At 41.6% G+C, this 20,608-nt stretch overlaps 1 protein-coding gene across 1 annotated transcript in view; it reads right to left on the reverse strand.

The window, feature by feature from the left end:
• Nucleotides 1-20,608, reverse strand: part of DNAH3 (dynein axonemal heavy chain 3) — a 180,901-nt gene that overhangs the window by 97,083 nt on the left and 63,210 nt on the right. Inside the window, exons 23-30 of the mRNA XM_073887961.1 lie at nt 19,538-19,674; nt 15,542-15,743; nt 10,165-10,257; nt 8,498-8,608; nt 5,513-5,627; nt 2,601-2,799; nt 1,037-1,145; nt 696-809 (exon numbers count right to left, since the gene is read on the reverse strand). Coding sequence (XP_073744062.1) covers nt 696-809; nt 1,037-1,145; nt 2,601-2,799; nt 5,513-5,627; nt 8,498-8,608; nt 10,165-10,257; nt 15,542-15,743; nt 19,538-19,674 — 1,080 coding nt within the window. The remainder of the gene's footprint in view (nt 1-695; nt 810-1,036; nt 1,146-2,600; nt 2,800-5,512; nt 5,628-8,497; nt 8,609-10,164; nt 10,258-15,541; nt 15,744-19,537; nt 19,675-20,608) is intronic.

A 20,608-nucleotide genomic window follows, 5' to 3' on the forward strand; every position in this document is an offset into this window, starting at 1 on the left:
AGAATGGCTGGCTGATGTGAGCTCCTACCGCCCCACTCTGCCAGAGGACCCCTCACTTAGCAATGACAAAACCCAATCATCTGAGAACCAGACCTTCACATCAAAATCAGGAGTATGATATGGGGTTTTGGTAAAGAAAAAGAAAATTGGGGTGTGTGTGCGTGTTTTACTAATTTCCATAGAATTTTATCTTTGTTCTAGTACCCGGCGTAATGTTTGATCCATCGTATACATTCAGTGTTTATTGGTTCTAATTGCATGTTTACCTTTCCTGACCTAAATTCCCCACCCAAATAGAATTAATCACCCCCCTCTCTTCTGTGATGGCTCCTTTATACCACTACAATGGACTTCTATCATTTTCTATTAGTTTCACTTAACTTTTATTTCCTTTTGCTAAACTGTATCACTCATTTCTTACTTAGCTTTGTGTCATGAAAAACTGCAGAGTATCTGACATGTACTAGCTGCTCAGTAAATTTTTGAATGAGTGAGTGAATGAATACGATGAGGATATATATGTATATAAAATATGTACTTTGTCTTCTTGGGACTGTTTTTGTTTAGTTTGTTGAGTACTTACTCTGTGCAGGGGTTTTAGAGGATATATAACGCCCTGTCACTGAGGAGCTGAGAGCCCAGAAAAAGGCCCCTGCGTGTTCAACCCCTGCTCTGCAGGCCAGTTGCAGCATTACCTCAATCCTGTTGAACTCATCAAAACAGGCCCATGCTCCAGCCTGGGCCAGTCCCTTGAAGAACTTCCCCATGGCTTTGTAATCCAGACCATCTGAGCAGTTGAAGACCACACACTAGAGGGAAGGAAGGATGTGGGCACCATTAGGGATGGATTCTCTCATATCTGAATTACCCTGCACATGAAATACAGGTGGGGCTCCTTTCTTCCTATTCCACTGCAGGAGCTGGGGCCCCACTCTTTCTCTCCCCCTATACCATATTGAACTTCATGCCAACTCTCCTGATAGGAGTTCGAGAGAGGAATAGGAAGAGAGCTTAAGAATAGATGGCATTTCCCTACCTGCTTGGCCAAAGCTTTGGCCAGATCTTTGGTGGTTTCTGTCTTGCCTGTGCCAGCTGGTCCTTCCGGAGCTCCCCCAAGGTTCAGCTTCAAAGCCCCCATCAGTGTCCTAAGGGGAAAAAATAAGAATTTGGTACCCAATAGGGCACCTAGGTGGCTCAGTCAGTTAAGTGAATGACTTGATTTCAGCTCAGGTCATGATCTCTGGGTTGTGAGATTGAGCCCCACTTTGAGCTCCATGCTTGGCGTGGAATGCTTAAAATTCTCTCTCTCCTTCTGCACCTCCCCTGCCTCTCTCCCTCTCTTTAAAAAAAAAAAAAGAAGAGGAATTTGGTGCCCAAGTCCCAAGACATAGGAAAGAAACTGACTTTTGCTTTATATTGTTCTGACTCATACAAATAGCTTTAATTTTTTTCTGATTATATGACCAATATATCATCATTGTAAACAAATCTGTTTTACTCAGCACTGTAACCCCAGGGTCTGGTGCGTGGGCACCCATAAACATTTGTTTGAATGAATGATTGAATGGATAAATGAATACATACACAAATGAATCAAATAAAAGTTAAAAATCTTCATAAGCTCCAGATTCCAAAGATCACCAGAACTAATGGAGTGGTGGAAATAAATATATTTCTCTCACTGGATTATGAACTCTCGAGTTTAGGACCTGTATTTTGATTCAATTTGATGAGTAGGGACAAAATAAATGTTAGAAATTAATGATGTGTTCTTCACTTGTGGCTCTACAGCCCCTTGTATGAGCCTCTATAGTTTAATTTAACACACCATCTTATACTCATCTGACTACGTTTCTGTCCCCTGACCCCATTGGGTTGAGGGTTTCTTGACGGCATGCATGGTGCACAGGAGAGTTTAAGAAATGGCTATTGAATAACAGGTGAAATAAATGAATGAATGAAGACCAAAAATCAGAGACCATAGAAAATAAGTGACTGAGGGCTTTGAAAGAAATAATACTCAAGAATTATCTTTATGATTACAAAAAATTCCTCTTTAAGGAATATACAAAATCAAAGAAAATCTAAATATCACAAAGTTGACACATTCACAGAGGTCAGATTTCTAATGGTATGAATACCAAGGAAAGTGCTAAAGCACTTTGCTGAGCACAGAATGACTACGTCTCATCAGCTGGCTGAGCTTGGAGACTCCTTGCCAGAGTCCTTCACCTGGCTCCTTTTCTTGCTTTCGTCCATGGGATTTCCAGGCACCATCTTGATTCCTGCCATCAGAGAGCTTTCTACTTAAGCACTGTGGCATTTTTAAGGACAGGCATCAATGTTCTGCTTGTTGGTTTGGCCACATCAATGTGCATTAGGACTCCTACTGGGTTCTCATTTCTGGCCCAAGGCCTAATTTCCATGCCCATCTGTGGGACCATGGTAACTAAGGGCAAAATTCTAAAATCTCAGAATATGAAATGTAGAGGGAAAGGTCACAAACTCAAGATGCCCCTCACCTTCTTCCCCAGAAGGTTTTCCTTCTGGAATTCTCTATTCACCCTTTGGGTCTGGACAGGGGTAGGGGCAGAGGTTACCTGTAGCAGCGGTCAGTGAGGGGTGTAATCACCAGCCGGGGGGAGTTCCCCAGGTACTCATAGCCATACAAGGCTTCTGTGGTGATCATCTGCACCTGCACATCCTTCGAATCCCAGTAGTAACGCAGCTGGGAAATCCACTGGAAATCGTTCAGATCACAGATATTGTCCTCAGATAACTTGGCCACCACGTCGCGAGCTGTTGGGACAGATGCAGACATGGAAACACACAAATGCAGAGCTGTCAGCATACTCCTATATCCACAGACTGTTCAGAGGAGATCTGAGGACATCATCCAGGCCACCCCTCCCTCTTCCCCAAACACTTTCAGACTCAACTAGTCTCCCTGCCTACCCCTAACCTGCAGGTAGCAATTTCTTTCAGAAGCTGGTCTTTGCTTCTCCCAAGGAGCCAGGCAGAGAATCTGCTGTGTTGTCTGCTCCCACAGTACAGCAGAGGCATTAAAAGTGCATACTCTGAAATCAGACTGTCTGGATCCTAATTCCGAATCTGCCATTAACTAGTTAGTGACTTTGGGCAAGTTACTCAACCTCTCTATTGAGTTGTGTAATCTGTAAAATGGGGATAACACAGTACCTACCTTATAGGGTTATTATATGGTTATTAAGAGGATTAACTGTATATACAGTTGGCCCTTGAACAATGTGGAGGTTGGGGTACGGTACAGTAAAAAATCTGTGTATAACTTTTGACTCCCCTTACACTTAATTACTAATAGCCTACTGTTGACTGGAATCCTTACAGATAACAGCCAATTAACACATATTTTGTAAGTTACATGTATTATATACTGTATTCTTATAATAAAGTAAGCTAGAGAAAATAATTAAGAAAATCGCAAGGAAGAGAAAATACACTTACAGTATTGTATTGTATTTATTGATAAAAATTCCCACGTAAGTGGACCTGTGCAGTTCAAACCCATGTTGTTCAAGGATCAACCGTATACACACACATATATATACCTACATGTACATATATATATATACATATATAAATATCTACACATCTACATGTATATGCAGATGTAGACAGATGAAAGAAAAGAAAGATTATATAAATATTAGCTACTGTATAAATATTCCCAAATTCTTGGGGGACTGACCCAGAGAGTTTTGTAATATGTAGTTTTCCCAAATGCTGTCATATCTCCAGTATGACCCTTTTGGCCCTGTTCCAGGCTTCTAGGATATCCTAGGAGAACACAGTCAGCTTGGCCTGATGCAATAGGCAAGGGAAGGGGTCCCATGAACCCATAGTTAGATATAGTCTTTCCATCTGGGGGCCTGAGAAACCAGATGGGAGATATACCTCTGGGTTTCCTTCTTTCTCTCACAGGATTATGAGCCTAACTTAATTTTCTCACCATCATGGGAGACCCTGAAGTTGAAGAGTGAACAGAGGTTTCTAAAAATCATTAGCTATTTTTTAGGGAACTCTTAGGTGAGAGCTATTGAGATCTCAGAACTAGGACAGTAGGGGCGCCTGGGTGGCTCAATTAGTTAAGCATCTAACTCTTGATCTCAGCTCAGGTCTTGATCTCAAGAGTCATGAGTTCAAGCCCCACGCTGGGCACAGAGCCTACTTAAAAAAAGAAAAAAAAGTAGGACAGCAGCTCGAATTTAGTATCTCAGAAACATAACTTTGTAAAGGGATGCTTCTGCAAGTCTACTGCCTCTCTGCGAAGAGAAGTCTTTATGACGGTGAAATCCAAAACCCTCCAAAGAAGAGTCCTTGAAGATTATACCAACAGCTCTTCCATCCTTCCTGAGGAATTTATTTTCCCTCCAGGTTCTTGAGGGAAATCATAGACTGGTAGCAGGAGTAGGGGTCTCCATGAGGGACCCAAGAGGAAGGTGAATCTCAAGGGACTGACTTGGGGATGCCTGCATGATGCAGTGTGTATGTGTGTGCATGTTTTGTGCGTGGGTGTGTATGGGCGTGTGTGCATGTGTATGAACACCACCACTCTGGGGTGCCTTGGGCAGTAACCACACCTGCACTTCCTACCAAATGAAGATCACATTCTCCCTTCTCTCTCCCTGATTTCATGCTAGTCTATCCAAGAGAAATTAGATTGAAATGAGCATCAACCTTAAGGAGAATAAGATGCCACGAAATGCCAGGAGGAAGCTGGGTGTATGAACAAGAGAGACACTGTTTCCAGGCAACCAGCTAGTCCAGCCCTAGTTTCTGTTTCTTTGGTGGTGATGGAGTGAGGGTGAGGGGGTGGTTTGTTTTATATAAAGACCCCAGTTCTTCCTCCTCCTCCTCTTTTTTTTTTTTTTTTTTTAATTTCAGGGAAGTGCTGGAAGGCATTATCTCTCTACCGCTGCCTCCCTGCATACACTGCCCACTTCCAGTCTCTTGGGTTTGGAATCAGACAGACAGAGAACTACAATTAAATCAATTATATCAAAGTATAAAACAGCCTCTGCTCCTTAGTAGCTGTATGCCTCTGGGTAAGTTACTTACCTAAGCCTCAGGTTCTTAATTTGAGAAGTGTGTATAAAAATGAGATAATGTATGTCAAGCACTTAGCACAGAGCCTGGCACCTGGTGAGTATTAAAAATATTAGCTATGGTCAGCCTCAAGAAATCGTTCCAAGCTGGTGAATCTCAGAAATGGCTTGGGCTGCCATTGTCTCAGGGAAAGCCCTGCTTGGAGGTTTCCTGGAAACAAGGTGGGCTTGGGAGGGGAAAACATGCTGGACATTCACAGGAGCTCTGGCTTCTCTCCTTACCCCCTCACCTTACTCTCAGTTGCAGAAGCCCCTCCCTAATGGCAAAGGGGACCCTGAATCACTCCATCCAGGCTCTCAATGGAGAGCAGCAAGCCTGGCTGCCATTCTTAGACAGTCAACAATGCCGGGGAAGCCTCCTTGCTCACCATGGACATCGATGACCGTGAGGGCCCCGAGGGTGAGTCGAGCCCCACTGCTCAGCTTCCCTCGCACCAGCTGGACAATCTGTGCAATCTCATTGTTGCTCTTTTTCAGAAAATCCTGGTGGGGGCATAGAAGGGACAACTGGTTAAACTGGATTCTCCTCTGTAACCCCTGCTTGGGGAACAGCATGCTCTACCACTCCAGGTCCCTTTCCCTCACCCCCTTCATTAACCTCTAGATGAATTGCAAGTGCATTATGCTAATTGAAAGAAGCCAAATTTCAAAGGCTAGATTCCTTGATTTTATTGTTATGATATCATGGAAAAGACAAAACTATAGGAGCAGACAACAGATTGGTAATTGCCAGAGGCATGGAGCAGGGGAAGGGGCTGCTATAAGGGGCTTGAGGGAATTGGGGGGCGGGGGGGCATTGAACGGTTCTATATCTTGATCGGCATGGTGGTTACACAAATGTATGTGTTTGTTCAAACTTGGAATTGTACACTAAAAGGGGTGAATTTTACTGTATAGAAATTATGCAATAAATCTGAATTAATAAAAAAACTCTGGAACTTTTTCAGATTAAAGGAGACACAGGGGATATGAAAACTAAATGTATGTAAACAATAATCCTGGAATGGATCCTGGACCAGGCAAAAAGCCATCAGTGGGGCAAATGGCTAAATTGAGATTAGCCAATTTAAAAGGTCTACGTATTAGGTAAGAATGTGTCTTGCATCAATGTTGGTTTCCTGATTTGGATAATTGTACTATGGTTATTCAAGATGTTAATATTGGGGGATTCTGGATGGAGGGTGTATGAGAATTCTTTGCATTATTTTTGCAATATTATTTGTAAGGCTGACATTACTTCAAAATAAAGAGTTAAAAAACAGAAATAAATTTTAAAAAGGAAGAAAAACGGAGACCACCTTAGGTTCATAACTCACCTTCCCCACTTCCTAGCTATGCAGTTCTGGGCAAATGATATTAACCCTCTGAGTCTCAGTCTCCTGTCGAGTCTAGATAATTACAGCTACCTCTTGGAGCTGTTTTGAAGATTCAATGAGATGGTGAAGCACGTGGCACAATTTGAATCAAGTATCCAGTAAATTACTGATGGTTGTTGTTGTTGTTAATAAAGATCCCGGACACACAGCAAAAAACAAACAACCTTTTCAATGCTTCCCTATTGCCCTTGCTGTGGGTCTGTAAAACCCTTGGTAATAGGGCTGCTCCACACATCTTTCTGAACCACACCCATTCCACAGCTATTCTAGATTCAAGTGCCTTCAGTTGCTGGAATGCACCATATTTTTCATCTTCAGACTTTTGCACATTCTGGTCTCTCTCTCTCTCTCTGGAACACTCTTTCTCCTGTTGTTTGCTTGGCTAATTCCTATTTATATTTCATGTCTCCTCTTAAACACCATTTTTTCTGGAAAATCGTCTCTAATCCTAACCCTTCTCTTACTTCTTTCCTTCCTCCCATGCTTCCTGGATCCCTGTACTTTACTTATCACAGTTCTAGCAAAGAGACTTTTTATCTCCCCCACTAGACTGTAAATCCATGGGGACAGGGACCATGTCTCTCTCATTCAACTCTAAATCCCTTTGCCTAGTAGCATCATTCCAGCATGGAGGAGATGTCAAATAAATATTTGTTAAATGAACAAGGGATGGATGGATGGATGGATGGATGGATGGATGACGATCCTGTACCAACACCTGCTTCCTTTAGGATGCTGAGCCACATTACTCAGGATCCATATACTCCAGGGCTGGGGTGTGTGATGGGAGGCAGTCTCCCCCTTTTACAGGTAGGAAAACTGGGGCACAGAGATGCAGTCACAAAAATCAGAATTTTTTAGTGTTTCAAAAGTTTGAAACGAAATACATGAAAGCAGTTTGCAAGTGTCAAGTGCAATATGTTTGTAGGACTTATCAACACAGAATGTGTATAAATTTGAACCTTGGTCAAGTGCTCATGTTCTAATTTTAAGGTATAAAGCAAAATATAGTAAATTGAAATATTTTCTGGTCCGTAGCCAGTCATCTATAGGGGGAAGAACAGAAGGTCTGATGAGATCATCATGAGAAATGATACCATGGTGAAAATGTTGGGAATGAAGTTACCATTCATTTGTTCAGTAAATATTTATTGAGCACCTACTATGTGCTCGGCATTGCAATAACCCCAGGAGATAAATAGTGAGCAAAACAGACATGGTCTCTGCCCTGTGGGGTTCATAGCCTGGGCTCTAGTACTGGCTAACTTGTCAGCATCTCATTTAAATCTCCCACAATACAGTACTATGATGTTATAATACAATGTGGTGCACTGTGGCGCATTATATAGTCAAGGAGACTGAGACTCAGGTTAAGGAACTTGCCCATGGTCACACAGCTAACAAGAGAAAGTATCAGGATTTGAACCCAAGTTAATCCAGGTCTTGAACTCTCAAGCACTGGCCTCAACGGCAGGAGTTAAGTGGAAATATGCATGTCTGGATCTGAGGACAAGCAGGACTTGAGCACTCTTGGTCTTAAGAGAACACTGAAGGAAGAGCTGTAGGTGGGTTTGTGTTCAACTGCAGGTGGTAAGAAGGAGGTAATGGTGGAGGAGGAAGGGAAAATGGGACCAGGTGGTCTTTTGGCCCAGGAAGAAGACCAGAGGTCTCTGTTGGTGGAAATTCTACCAGGTTGACCCCTGGAAGCAAAGACTGATAAAAACTTAAAATTCTGCAGCCTAGAATTTCTGCCTGGGAAGGACCATGAGGGGTATTACACTACAGAACTCCGGGACAGCTCCAATTCCAAATTCTCCATCCTGCTGTCCCCATGAAAACCCTGGCTTCTCTATGCCATGGTTGGATGCTGTGATTTTTTTGTTGTTGTTTAGAAAACATGGCTACTTTAATTATATGTCCTTCAGATCCTAATCGAGTTTGAATCTCCTCTACCAGTTTCATGACACGCTCACTTACCGGTAGGGTGTTTTCCACCAGGGCTTGGGACACCTCCTTGGTCCAAAAGATGGAGGAGACACAGATGACCACCTGGCCAGGCCACTGCAAGACCCACTGATTACGAGGGAACTGGGAAAGTGCAGAGGGGCATGTGGTACAGTCAGTTCATCTTGTGGGACTTAAACGAACATCGAAAAACATCCCCCACCACCATACCCCCTCAACAAATACAAAATCCTCCTCCACCCTCAGAAGCTACCATACTTGATATCTTGGGATTACTGATTTATGTCTTCCTCCCTGAATTTTATGAAAAAGAAAAAAAAAAACATCAACAATCTCATCAACTCTTTTTTTTTTCTTAAGGTCCCAATCCAAGGATTTTACACAGTTATAATCAAGGTGCTATTCATAGACAGTTTTCATAACTACCCTTTTTGATGGCTACATAATATTGCAGTGCTGGGCCAGTTTCCTCAGCCTTGCCTAGAACCCTGCCAAACTTGTTTTAAACTATGGGTCTGGCAAACTACACCAGAGGGCTGAATCTGGCCTTGCTTTTGTTTTTGTAAACAAAGGCATATTGTAACACAGCCACACCCATTCTTTTTTTTTTTACCATTTTTAAAAAATTTTTTATTGTTATGTTAATCACCATATATTACATCATTTGTTTTGGTGTAGTGTTCCATGATTCATTGTTTGTTCATAACACCCAGTGCTCCATGCAGAATGTGCCCTCTTTAATACCCATCACCAGGCTAACCCATCCCCCTACCCTCCTCCTCTCTAGAAACCTCAGTTTGTTTTTCAGAGTCCATCAGCTGCTTCTGCACTGTGAAGGCAAATATAAATAGTGTGTGTGGCCCACCCAGCTGAAGACATTATAAAAACATTTACTTTACAGAAAATGTTTGCTGACTCTTTCTCTAGATGCAACGGCATGAAGTCATTCCATACAGCTCACCATTTTTCTTTAACTTAATTTTTCAGTTAAAATAAATCATAGGACAAAGGACTGGCCTTTCATTCATAGTGTAATACTTCTAAGAGGGACAGCAGGGTCAGTACCCCGTACTTTAGTATATTCTTCTGTTTGATGGAAGGGGTCATGGGGGTGGGGCCCTGAAAAGTAAGAAGAAAAGGCACCCAAAGTCAAGGAGCACAAAGACCTGGTCTGCCTACATTTAACCTTGCTAGGAGCTGGCTGAAGAGTGACCGCCCACAGTTCTTTTCTTTTGGCTTCCTTCGGTCATACCTCTTTCCCCTAATGCTTTGGGAGTTTAATGAGTTGTACCGTTCAGGGCATGTGTACTGTAAATGAAAAGCCTAGAGGGAGAAATGCTTAATTGGAAGGTGCTCTAAAAAGACCTCCTGCCATCAATTCATTTCACAGAAGGGACTTGCAGGTAGCAGCCAGAGTGTTCTGGCTAACCATCTTGTCTTGTGCCACCTGCTTCTAACTGGCAACATTTCACCAGAAATATGTGCATCGCCCCAGGATTCAGAGGGAAAGAAGAGAGAGGCCCAGCAGGGTCACAGAGGGGTCAGGTGTTACCCAGCAGGGTCTGGGTGGGTTTTGGTAGAAGGCAGAGGGGTACTTCGAATTGATCCATTTAACCTTCTTTCCAATGTTGTTGTCGTTGTACTCACACCTTGGCACGTGTACCCTGATTCTCATTTACCTGGACATATGCTTCGATCCCAAGTCTAATAACATCCTGCATACTGGCAATCATCATCTTCTCCACCTGCCAGAGCCACTTTTCCACCATGCCCTGTAGGGGTGAGACAAACCAGCAGCAAGTTAGCCAAGCCCGGAGGGAGGGATCATGGGCAGACCCAGCTTTCTCTCTGCACCAAGGCTGGAGGAAGGCCAATACTCGGGGTCTTGGAGGGGACACCCCTCCAAGCCAATATTCTTTAATTATGTTTTTATATTTATTTACTTATTTATATTTTTTTATTCTGAGAAGTATGTGTGATTTAAAAGGGGAAATGGGGGATTCTTAACATGCATTTCATGTCATTTTCTGAAACACAACTTATCAGAAAGCAAACAATACATTTATGTTTCAATTCATAAAACAAAATTGCTCATTTCTAATGAACAGTCCTAATTCTTTTTTTTTTAGATTATTTATTTATTTATTCATGAGAGATAGATAGAGAGAGAGAGAGGCAGAGGGAGAAGCAGGCTCCCAAGGAGCAGGGAGCCCGATGTGGGACTCGATCCCAGGACCCTGGGATCATGACCTGAGCCGAAGGCAGATGCTTAACCATCTGAGCCACCCAGGCGCCCGAACAGTCCTAATTCTTGCCTTATTCCTATGGTTCCCAAACTTTGCTGTGCACTGGAATCATTTGGAGATTCCAATCATTTGGAATCATTCCAGTTGATTTGGACACCTGACTTCCATTCCTAGCCATTCCGATTTAATTGTTACAGGATGCAACCGGGACTTTTGGATGTTTTTTGTTTTTGTTTTTGTTTTTTTAAAGCTCTACGGGTAATTCTAATGTGCAGCAAATGATTCAGTTTTAGAATGTCAGGTCACTGTAGCTCTTAACTCCAGGTACCTGTGAGCTAGCTGGTGTCTATTTGGTAACACGACTCCTGGTTACTTACATGTGTGCCTGGCAAAAAATGCTAACAAAGTAAAGCCAAGAGTGCTTGTCTACTTCTACTCCACGGTGCTGTCAGGTTCAGCAGGAGTGGGAGTAATTTACATTTTACTCATTATATAAGGACACTTGTATAAAAACCTGAGTAAAATAACATGGATTCCATAACGTTTTATTGACATAAAAACACCTGCCCCAAATAAAAGATATTCAAATCAGCAAAGAAGAAGTCAAATTCTCTCTCTTCGCAGATGACATGATACTTTATGTGGGAAACCCAAAAGACTCCACCCCCGAATTACTAGAACTCATACAGCAATTCAGTAATGTGGCAGGATACAAAATCAATGCACAGAAATCAGTTGCTTTCTTATACACTAACAATGTAACTGTAGAAAGAGAAATTAGAGAATTGATTCCATTTACAATAGCACCAAAAACCATAAGATACCTTAGAATAAACCTAACCAAAGAGGTAAAGGATCTATACTCTAGGAACTACAGAACACTCATGAAAGAAACTGAAGAAGGCACAAAAAGATGGAAAAATATTCCATGCTCATGGATCGGAAGAATAAACATTGTTCAAATGTCTATGCTGCCCAGAGCAATCTATACCTTCAATGCCATCCCAATCAAAATTCCAATGACATTTTTCAAAGTGCTGGAACAAACAATCCTAAAATTTATATGGAATCAGAAAAGACCCCGAATCACCAAGGAAATGTTGAAAAAGAAAAACAAAGCTGGGGACATCACGTTGCCCAATTTCAAGCTATATTACAAAGCCATGATCACCAAGACAGCATGGTACTGGCACAAAAACAGACATATAGACCAATGGAACAGAATAGAGAACCCAGATACGGACCCTCAACTCTACAGTCAAATAATATTTGACTAGGCAGGAAAATACATGCAATGGAAAAAAGACAGTCTCTTCAATAAAAGGTGCTGGGAAAATTGGATAGCTATACACAGAAGAATGAAACTCGACCATTCTCTAACACCATACACAAAGATAAACTCTAAATGGATGAAGGACTTCCATGTGAGACAGGAATCCATCAAAATCCTAGAGGAGAACATAGGCAGTAACCTCTTTGACACTGGCCACAGCAACTTCTTTCAAGATACAACTCCAAAGGCTAGTGAAACAAAAGCAAAAATGAACTTTTGGGACTTCATCAAGATAAAAAGCTTCTGCACAGCAAAGGAAACAGCAACAAAACAAAGAGGCAACCCATGGAATGGGAGAAGATTTTTGCAAATGACACTACAAAGGGGCTGGTATCCCAGATCTATAAAGAACTTCTCAAACTCAACACCCAAAAAACAAATAACCAAGTCAAAAAATGTGCAGAAGACATGAACAGACACTTCTCTGAAGAAGACATACAAACAGCTAGACATAAGAAAAAATGTTCATCATTGCAATCCCCATCAAAATACCATCCACTTTTTTCAAAGAAATGGAACAAATAATCCTAAAATTTGCATGGAACCAGAAGAGACCCCGAATAGCCAGAGGAATCTTGAAAAAGAAAAGCAAAGCTGGCGGCATCACAATTCCGGACTTCCAGCTCTATTACAAAGCTGTCATCATCAAGACAGTATGGTACTGGCACAAAAACAGACACATAGATCAATGGAACAGAATCGAGAGCCCAGAAATGGACGCTCAACTCTATGGTCAACTCATCTTTGACAAAGAAGGAAAGAATGTCCAATGGAAAAAAGACAGTCTCTTCCACAAATGGTGTTGGGAAAATTGGACAGCCACATGCAGAAGAATGAAACTGGACCATTTCCTTACACCACACACAAAAATAGACTACAAATGGTTGAAAGACCTAAATGTGAGACAGGAGTCCATCAGAATCCTAAAGGAGATCACAGGCAGCAACCTCCTCGACCTCAGCCTCAGCAACTTCTTCCTAGAAACATTAACAAAGGCAAGGGAAGCCAGGGCAAAAATGAACTATTGGGACCTCATCAAGATAAAAAGCTTTTGCACAGCAAAAGAAACAGTCCACAAAACCAAAAGACAACAGACAGAATGGGAGAAGATATTTGCAAATGACATATCAGATAAAGGGCTAGTATCCAAAATCTTTAAAAAACTTCTTAAACTCAATACCCAAAGAACAAATGATCCAATCAAGAAATGGGCAGAAGACATGAACAGACATTTTTCCAAAGAAGACATCCAAATGGCCAAGAGACACATGAAAAAGTGCTCAACATCGCTCGGCATCAGGGAAATCCAAATCAAAACTTCAGTGAGATATCACCTCACACGAGTCAGAATGGCTAAAATTAACAAGTCAGGAAACGACAGATGTTGGCGGGGATGTGGAGAAAGGGGAACCCTCTTACACTGTTGGTGGGAATGCAAGCTGGTGCAGCCACTCTGGAAAACAGTATGGAGGTTCCTCAAACGGTTGAAAATAGAGCTACCATACGATCCAGCCATTGCACTACTGGGTATTTACCCCAAAGGTACAAATGTAGGAATCCGAAGGGGTATGTGCACCCCGATGTTTATAGCAGCAATGTCCACAATAGCCAAAGTGTGGAAAGAGCCAAGATGTCCATCGACAGATGAATGGATAAAGAAGAGGTGGTATATACACAATGGAATATTATGCAGCCATCCAAAGGAATGAGATCTTGCCATTTGCAACGACGTGGATGGAACTGGAGGGTGTTATGCTGATCGAAATAAGTCAACCAGAGAAAGACATGTATCATATGACCTCACTGATATGAGGAATTCTTAATCTCAGGAAACAAACTGAGGGTTGCTGGCGTGGTGGGGGGGTGGGAGGATGGGTTGGCCTGGTGATGGGTATTAAGGAGGGCACGTATTGCATGGAGCACTGGGTGTTGTACACAAACAATGAATCATGGAACACTACATCAAAAACTAATGATGTAATGTATGGTGATTAACATAACAATAAAAATTAAAAAAAAAAGAAAAAACGTTCATCATCATTAGCCATCAGGGAAATTCAAATCAAAACCACATTGAGATACCACCTGACACCAGTTAGAATGGCAAAAATTGACAAGGCAAGAAACAATTGACAAGGCAAGAAACAACTGACAAAGTTGGAGAGGTTGTGGAGAAAGGGGAACCCTCTTACACTGTTGGGGGGAATGCAAGTTGGTACAGCCACTTTGGAAAACAGTGTGGATGTTCCTCAAGACATTAAAAATGGAGCTACCCTATGACTCAGCAATTGCACTACTGGATATTTACCCCAAAGACACAGATGTAGTGAAAAGAAGGGCCATATGCACCCCAATGTTCACAGCAGCAATGTCCACAATAGCCAAACTGTAGAAAGAGCCGAGATGCCCTTCAACAGATGAATGGATAAAGAAGATGTGGTCCATATATACAATGGAATATTACTCAGCCATCAGAAAGGATGAATACCCAGCATTTGCATTGACCTGGATGGAACTGGAGGGGATTATGCTAAGTGAAATAAGTCAAGCAGAGAAAGACAATTATCATATGGTTTCACTTATTTGTGTAACATAGGGAATAGCATGGTGGACATTAGGAGAAGGATGGGAAAATTGAAGGGAGGGAAATCGGAGAGGGAGATAAACCAGGAGAGACTATGGACTCTGAGAAACTGAGGGTTTTAGAGGGGAGGGGGTGGGGGGATGGGTAAACCCAGTGATGGGTATTAAGGAGGGCACATATTGCATGGAGCACTGGGTGTTATACAAAAACAATGAATCATGGAACATTACATCAAAACTAATGATGTACTGTATGGTGAGTAACATAATAAAATTAAATTAAGTTAAAAAAATAAAATAAAAACACCTGCCCCAGCAAGCTGTCTGACCAGATCACTTTTTTTTTTTTTGAGAGAGACAGAGGCAGGTACACATGAATGGTGGTGGGGTGGGGGGCAGGACAGAGGGAGAGAGAGAGAATCTTAAGCAGGCTCCGTGCTTAGCACGGAGCTGACACGGGGCTCGATCTCATAACCCTGAGATAAGGATCTGAGCCAAAATCAAGAGTCTGACGCTTAACCAACTGAGCCACCCAGGCACCCCTTACCAGATCACTTTTAACTGGGCTGTGCTCATGGAGATCTGAACAGCATCAGCTGTTGGGTCTGATGCCTACTATTGCCTCTGCAACAGGTTTGGTTGAAATCCTTCCATAAATTTAGTGTGTCGTGTGGATTGCTGTATAACCCACATCATAAAGGCAAACTGAGACTCAGAAAGATTAAGCAATTTCCCAGAGTTGCCCAGTCACTAAGCTGTGGAACCCAGGTGTTCCACACTCAGGCAGTATGGAACTTGAGTCCAAGGGCTTAACCAATCAATATGCTCTCTGCCTCTCTCTCTGTATTGCTCTGTTATGGAGAAAAGAATGAAAATGAGTAAGAGGAGAGTTACTTTGGCTTGAGTTGGGTAGATTTTCTGTTTGAATGGGACGGCTTCTTTTTCTGAGCTGATCATGCCCACAATCTCCAGATTGTCTGTAAATTCTAGCTTGGCAATTCCTTCAAAGCACTTCTTCAAATGTGGCTGCACGCGGAGGGGGTCCTTTGTCTCTGACAAGATCTCCAGCAGCTCATCATTTGACAGGAAGAAGAACCTATTTCAAAGCAAAGGATGATGGCAACTGGAATCTCTTTTGAGAACCTCTTTTCCCAAAGAGGTGATACTCCCCAAAATGTAGAGGACACCCTGTGAACACCAGCCATATTCTAGAGTCTTCTTTAAGGCACATTCCCCTTCACGATTTTTCATCTGTGGCATTGAGGGTGGAGACAACTTTGACTCAGAGCAAGAAAAAGGATGAAACCTGGTATATATGAGTTTGATATGGTTTGGGGGTGGGGTGCTACCTTTTGGGACAAACCTGGATAGAACAGTGGTTCTCAACTTTGGCTGCACTTTAGAATCACCTGTGAAGCTTATTTAAAAAACTCCAATGCTAAGGTTGCACTGCCCAGAGTTTCTAATATAATTGATTTGGGGTTGGGTCTGGGGATTTATATTTTTAAAATCCCAGGTGATTCTAATACAGTCAGTATTGAGTAGAAGAGAGAAAATCTCCTTATCTCCAGGTATGACATGTTACAGGTGTGAAATAAGAAATATGCTATTAATGAACCTATCTGACATGTACAACAAAGGCAAAAGGAAATGTAGGTAAAATTAAATTTCCTTACATTTTGCAACCCATTGACAAGTACTTGAGACACGCAGAGTATGACATTCCTCCAGGAACTCACAACTGTCTTAATGTTAATGCTTTGCTAGAGGCAAAAAGCAACCTTTGCTTGACAATAGCCAGACCTCCAAGATCCCGTAAGTCTTCTTTAACATATGACAATCCTTTCAGAAACTTCCTTTGTCTCTACCCCAACCCCCAAATTTAAAAGTATACAACCAATCGCTCCTCACAATCCCAGGGCAGCTCTTTCTGCCCATGGGTCCTGTCCCTGTGCTTTAATAAAACCACCTTTTTGCACCAAAAATGACTCAAGAATTCTTTCTGGACTGTTTGCTCCAGGACCCCACAACACATTACATCACTATCTACATGCAGAGGTTTTGACCATGTTTAAGTTAGAAATGATAAGCTCATTCTCTTGCTCAGACCCTTCAAGCAGCAACCACAAGCCTTCAGGAAATGTTAAAGGTATAAACCTCTACTGTAACCACCAAACTGAAAGTCCCATAATGGAGGAACCACACGATTATGGTCTTCACTGTATATGGTGGATTATAAAAATGGCCACAATATTTATGGCTCCTCTCTATAAGAGGTAGAGTGATATGAGGAATTCTTAATCTCAGGAAACAAACTGAGGGTTGTTGGAGTGGTGGGAGGGTGGGAGGGATGGGGTGGCTGGGTGATAGACATTGGGGAGGGTATGTGCTATGGTGAGCGCTGTGAATTGTATAAGACTGATGAATCACAGACCTGTACCTCTGAAACAAATAATACATTATATGTTAAAAAAAAAAAAAAAGAAGATACTAGGAAGGGAAAAATGAAGGGGGGGAAATTAGAGGGGGAGGCAAACCATGAGAGATTGTGGACTCTGAGAAACAAACTGAGGGTTCTAGAGGGGAGGGGGGTGGGGGCATGGGTTAGCCTGGGGGTGGGGGATGGGTTAGCCTGGTGATGGGTATTAAAGAGGGCACGTATTGAATGCAGCACTGGGTGTTATACGCAAACAATGAATCATGGAACACTACACAAAAAAAGAAAAAAAAAAGAGGTAGAGTCTGTTTTCACATGTCTCAAACCTGGCCTGGCTCTGGGTCCTGCTTTGGCCAAAAGACTATAGCAAACATGAATTTGTGCAAGTTCCAAGCCTAGACATCAAGAAACCTTAAAGCTTCCACTCTTGCTGGCCTTCGGAACCCTGTGACCACCACTACATGAATAAATCCAGGCTAGCTTTCTGGAGGATAAAAGACATGTGGCCCAACTATCCTGGTGGCCCCAGCCAAAAGGAAGCCAAGCACTAGACAAGTAATTGAGGCCATCAACTACCAGCTGACTCTAGTCACATGAATGAGCCCTCATGAGACCAGAGGAACCATCCAGCTGAGACCAGAGGAACCACCTGGCTAGACCAGAAGAACCATCCACCTGAGCCCAGCCCTATTTGCAAACCCATAGAATTGTGAGCTAAATAAATAGTTGCTGTTTTTAGCTTCTAAGTTTTGGGGAGGTTTGTTACACAGTAAAGCAAACTAATGCATTATAGCTGCAGTGCTGAGCACATAGGAAGAGCTCATAATTATTTGTTGGCTGACTAACTTACCAATACCTAATGATATCAATATCTCCCATTGCCAAGTAAAATTCAAACAGGTGATCTCTATGGATTCATCATGTGTGATAATGAATAAGTCTCAATGGCCATAAGAATAATTATTAAAAAATGTGTATAACTTAACATAAAATCATTATTTAGCAATCTGTATTTTCAAGATACAATGAATTTCAAATATGTGAACTGATTCAATAACATTCTCCAAAGTGTTTTCTCAGAGTGCTTGACTTTATTCTATAAAAATGCATAAACACACGTTGAATGTGTGTGTGTGTGTGTGTGTGTGTGTGTGTGTGTGTGCGCGCGCGCATGACTTAGGGAGCAAATGAGGCTCAGAGAGGTTAAATAACTCACTATTTTATACAGACTGCGTGGATTGAATTCTAGCTTGTCCATTTACCAGTCTTGTGTTTTCTGGCAAGTTACTATTAGGCAGATAATAATAATGCTTCCAACCTGATAGGATTATTGTGAGTTTAAATAAGTTAATACAGGTAAGGCACTTAGGGCAGTGTCCTGACATATGGTAAATACTGTGGTAGTGTTGACTATTGTTTATATTTTTGTAAGTAATAACAGTAGTGGGAATAGGACTAAAAGCCCAAATCTCAGGGGTTTCCTCTTCCTAAGTTTTGTGCTTTCAAATCGAGGTTCCTTCCACTATTTGTGCTGTATTCATGCTGTCCAATCCTAAAGCCATTAGTCAGCCATATATGGCTATCTACATCACAAAATTAATATTAAATAAATTAAAATTTTACCTTCTCAGGCACACCAGGACATTTCTGAATCCTACACAAATAACTTTTTAAAAATTTGTGTTGGAAAGCAAGAAACTAACTTTGTCTCCATATAAGGGAACACTAAAATTTACTTTTCTTAAAAGCACATTGGGATCAAACCTACATCCAAATGACATGGAGTGACCACCCATGTGAACTAGACATGGACAGATTATCAGGAGCGAGGACCCTCTTTTCTGGAATGAGCCCTTTAAAATGACTTTGACTTTTATGCAGAAGAACACTGGTTCTTGTGGAAAAAAAAGAGTCAAATATTTATAAACATACCCACCAGAAACTACAACATTTGATGGTAAAAACATTCAACTGACATTTCTTAAACAGTTTAGACAGCCAAATGCTTTACATGCATTATTTCATTGATTTACACAAATATATGAGTAAGAGCCATTATTATATTTCTATTTTACAGTGGAAAACCTGAGGCTCAGATAGATTTGCTGAAGGTCTCAAGATTAATAAGTCAAAGAGGTGGGACTCAAACCAAGGTCTGTTTAACTCCAAAGTCTAGGCTCTTAATCATGACTACTATACCCCTTCAGTTGGGCATTTGACCATGATGGATGGCCAAGGTGTGGTTTTGGTCCCTACTAGTGTCCATTCAAGCCCATTCAAAATAATGACCGTGAAGACATGCCCTCCCCCTGAGAGCTGTCTTGTGGAGAATGGAGAACTGGGAAAGACTATGAAATAGGTTGGTAGTAGCCAACTCTCAGGATGAAAAAATGTAATTCTACCTATAAATGGGTCAAAAATGCAACTCCAAACAAAAGAACAGTACCAAATACCTGGGAAAAAATAGTCTCTTCTTCTCCAAGTAATCATTCAGCCCCTTCTGGATGTCCTCCAACAGAAGGTTGGCTTCTTGAAGCTTCTCAGCCATCCGTGGCTGATCTGCTGCCACCAGAACCCTGGTATCTTTCACCTAGGTTTCACCAAAAAAAGTGAGAATCACCATGGGGTTCCCAGATTCTGAGACTGATCATTGTAATGAGTATATGACCAGTCTATCAACTACTGACCTCCCTGCCCAGCTAATTTAGCCTCCTAATCCCACAAGCGTGAATGCTCATACACCATGATCTTATTCCTCAGGTCATGGTTGACTCCCTCCTTCTACAAAAACCGTCCATTTTGTACAACTCCTTGGAGTGTCCCTTTATTTGTTAGACAGGATGCTGCCTGATTTATGAATTGTTTAATAAAGCCAATTCAATCTTTAAAGTTTAAAATCAGCCAATTTGATCTTTAAAATCTAAAATCAGTTGAATTTGTGTTACTTAATACTTGCAACCAAAGAATCTGAACTAATACAGAGTTGGAGGAAGCAGGGTATCATGAAAACTGGCTCTACTTGCTGGGCAATATAAATGCCCACTAGAGCAGATAAATTTTCTTGAGATAAATTCTATACAAGGGAGCCCCAGTTGAGCACACTTGACTTCAAAAAGGGAAAAGATATCATCTCTTAATAGATACTCCTGATTGCCTTGTACGCCCAGTGAACTCATCCTTCAAGGCTTATTTCCAATGTTGCTCCCTTTGGAGGCCTTCCTTGACACTCCCAGACAACTATATCTCTCTCCTGTGTTCTAAAAGCTATTTGTATATACTTCTACTATAGCTCTCCTATTTACCTAAGACTCTCTCCTTACAAGACAGTGAATTCTATGAAGGCAGAAATCATATTCTAGTCATCTTCAAGTATTTTCTGACTGTTAGTTCAATGCTGGGTACCAAATAAACATTTGTTAAATAAGTAACTGAATATGGAAGAGAATTTGAATTCTAAAATGATCCTCAATCTATGAAAGTTTTACTGCATTATCCTGTGACAAAGTCTCCTATCTTGTTAGGAA

This window comes from Callorhinus ursinus, unplaced genomic scaffold (assembly GCF_003265705.2).
Source record: "Callorhinus ursinus isolate GAN/ISIS: 27379988/994484 unplaced genomic scaffold, GSC_fseal_2.0 scaffold85, whole genome shotgun sequence".
Lineage (NCBI taxonomy): Eukaryota > Metazoa > Chordata > Mammalia > Carnivora > Otariidae > Callorhinus > Callorhinus ursinus.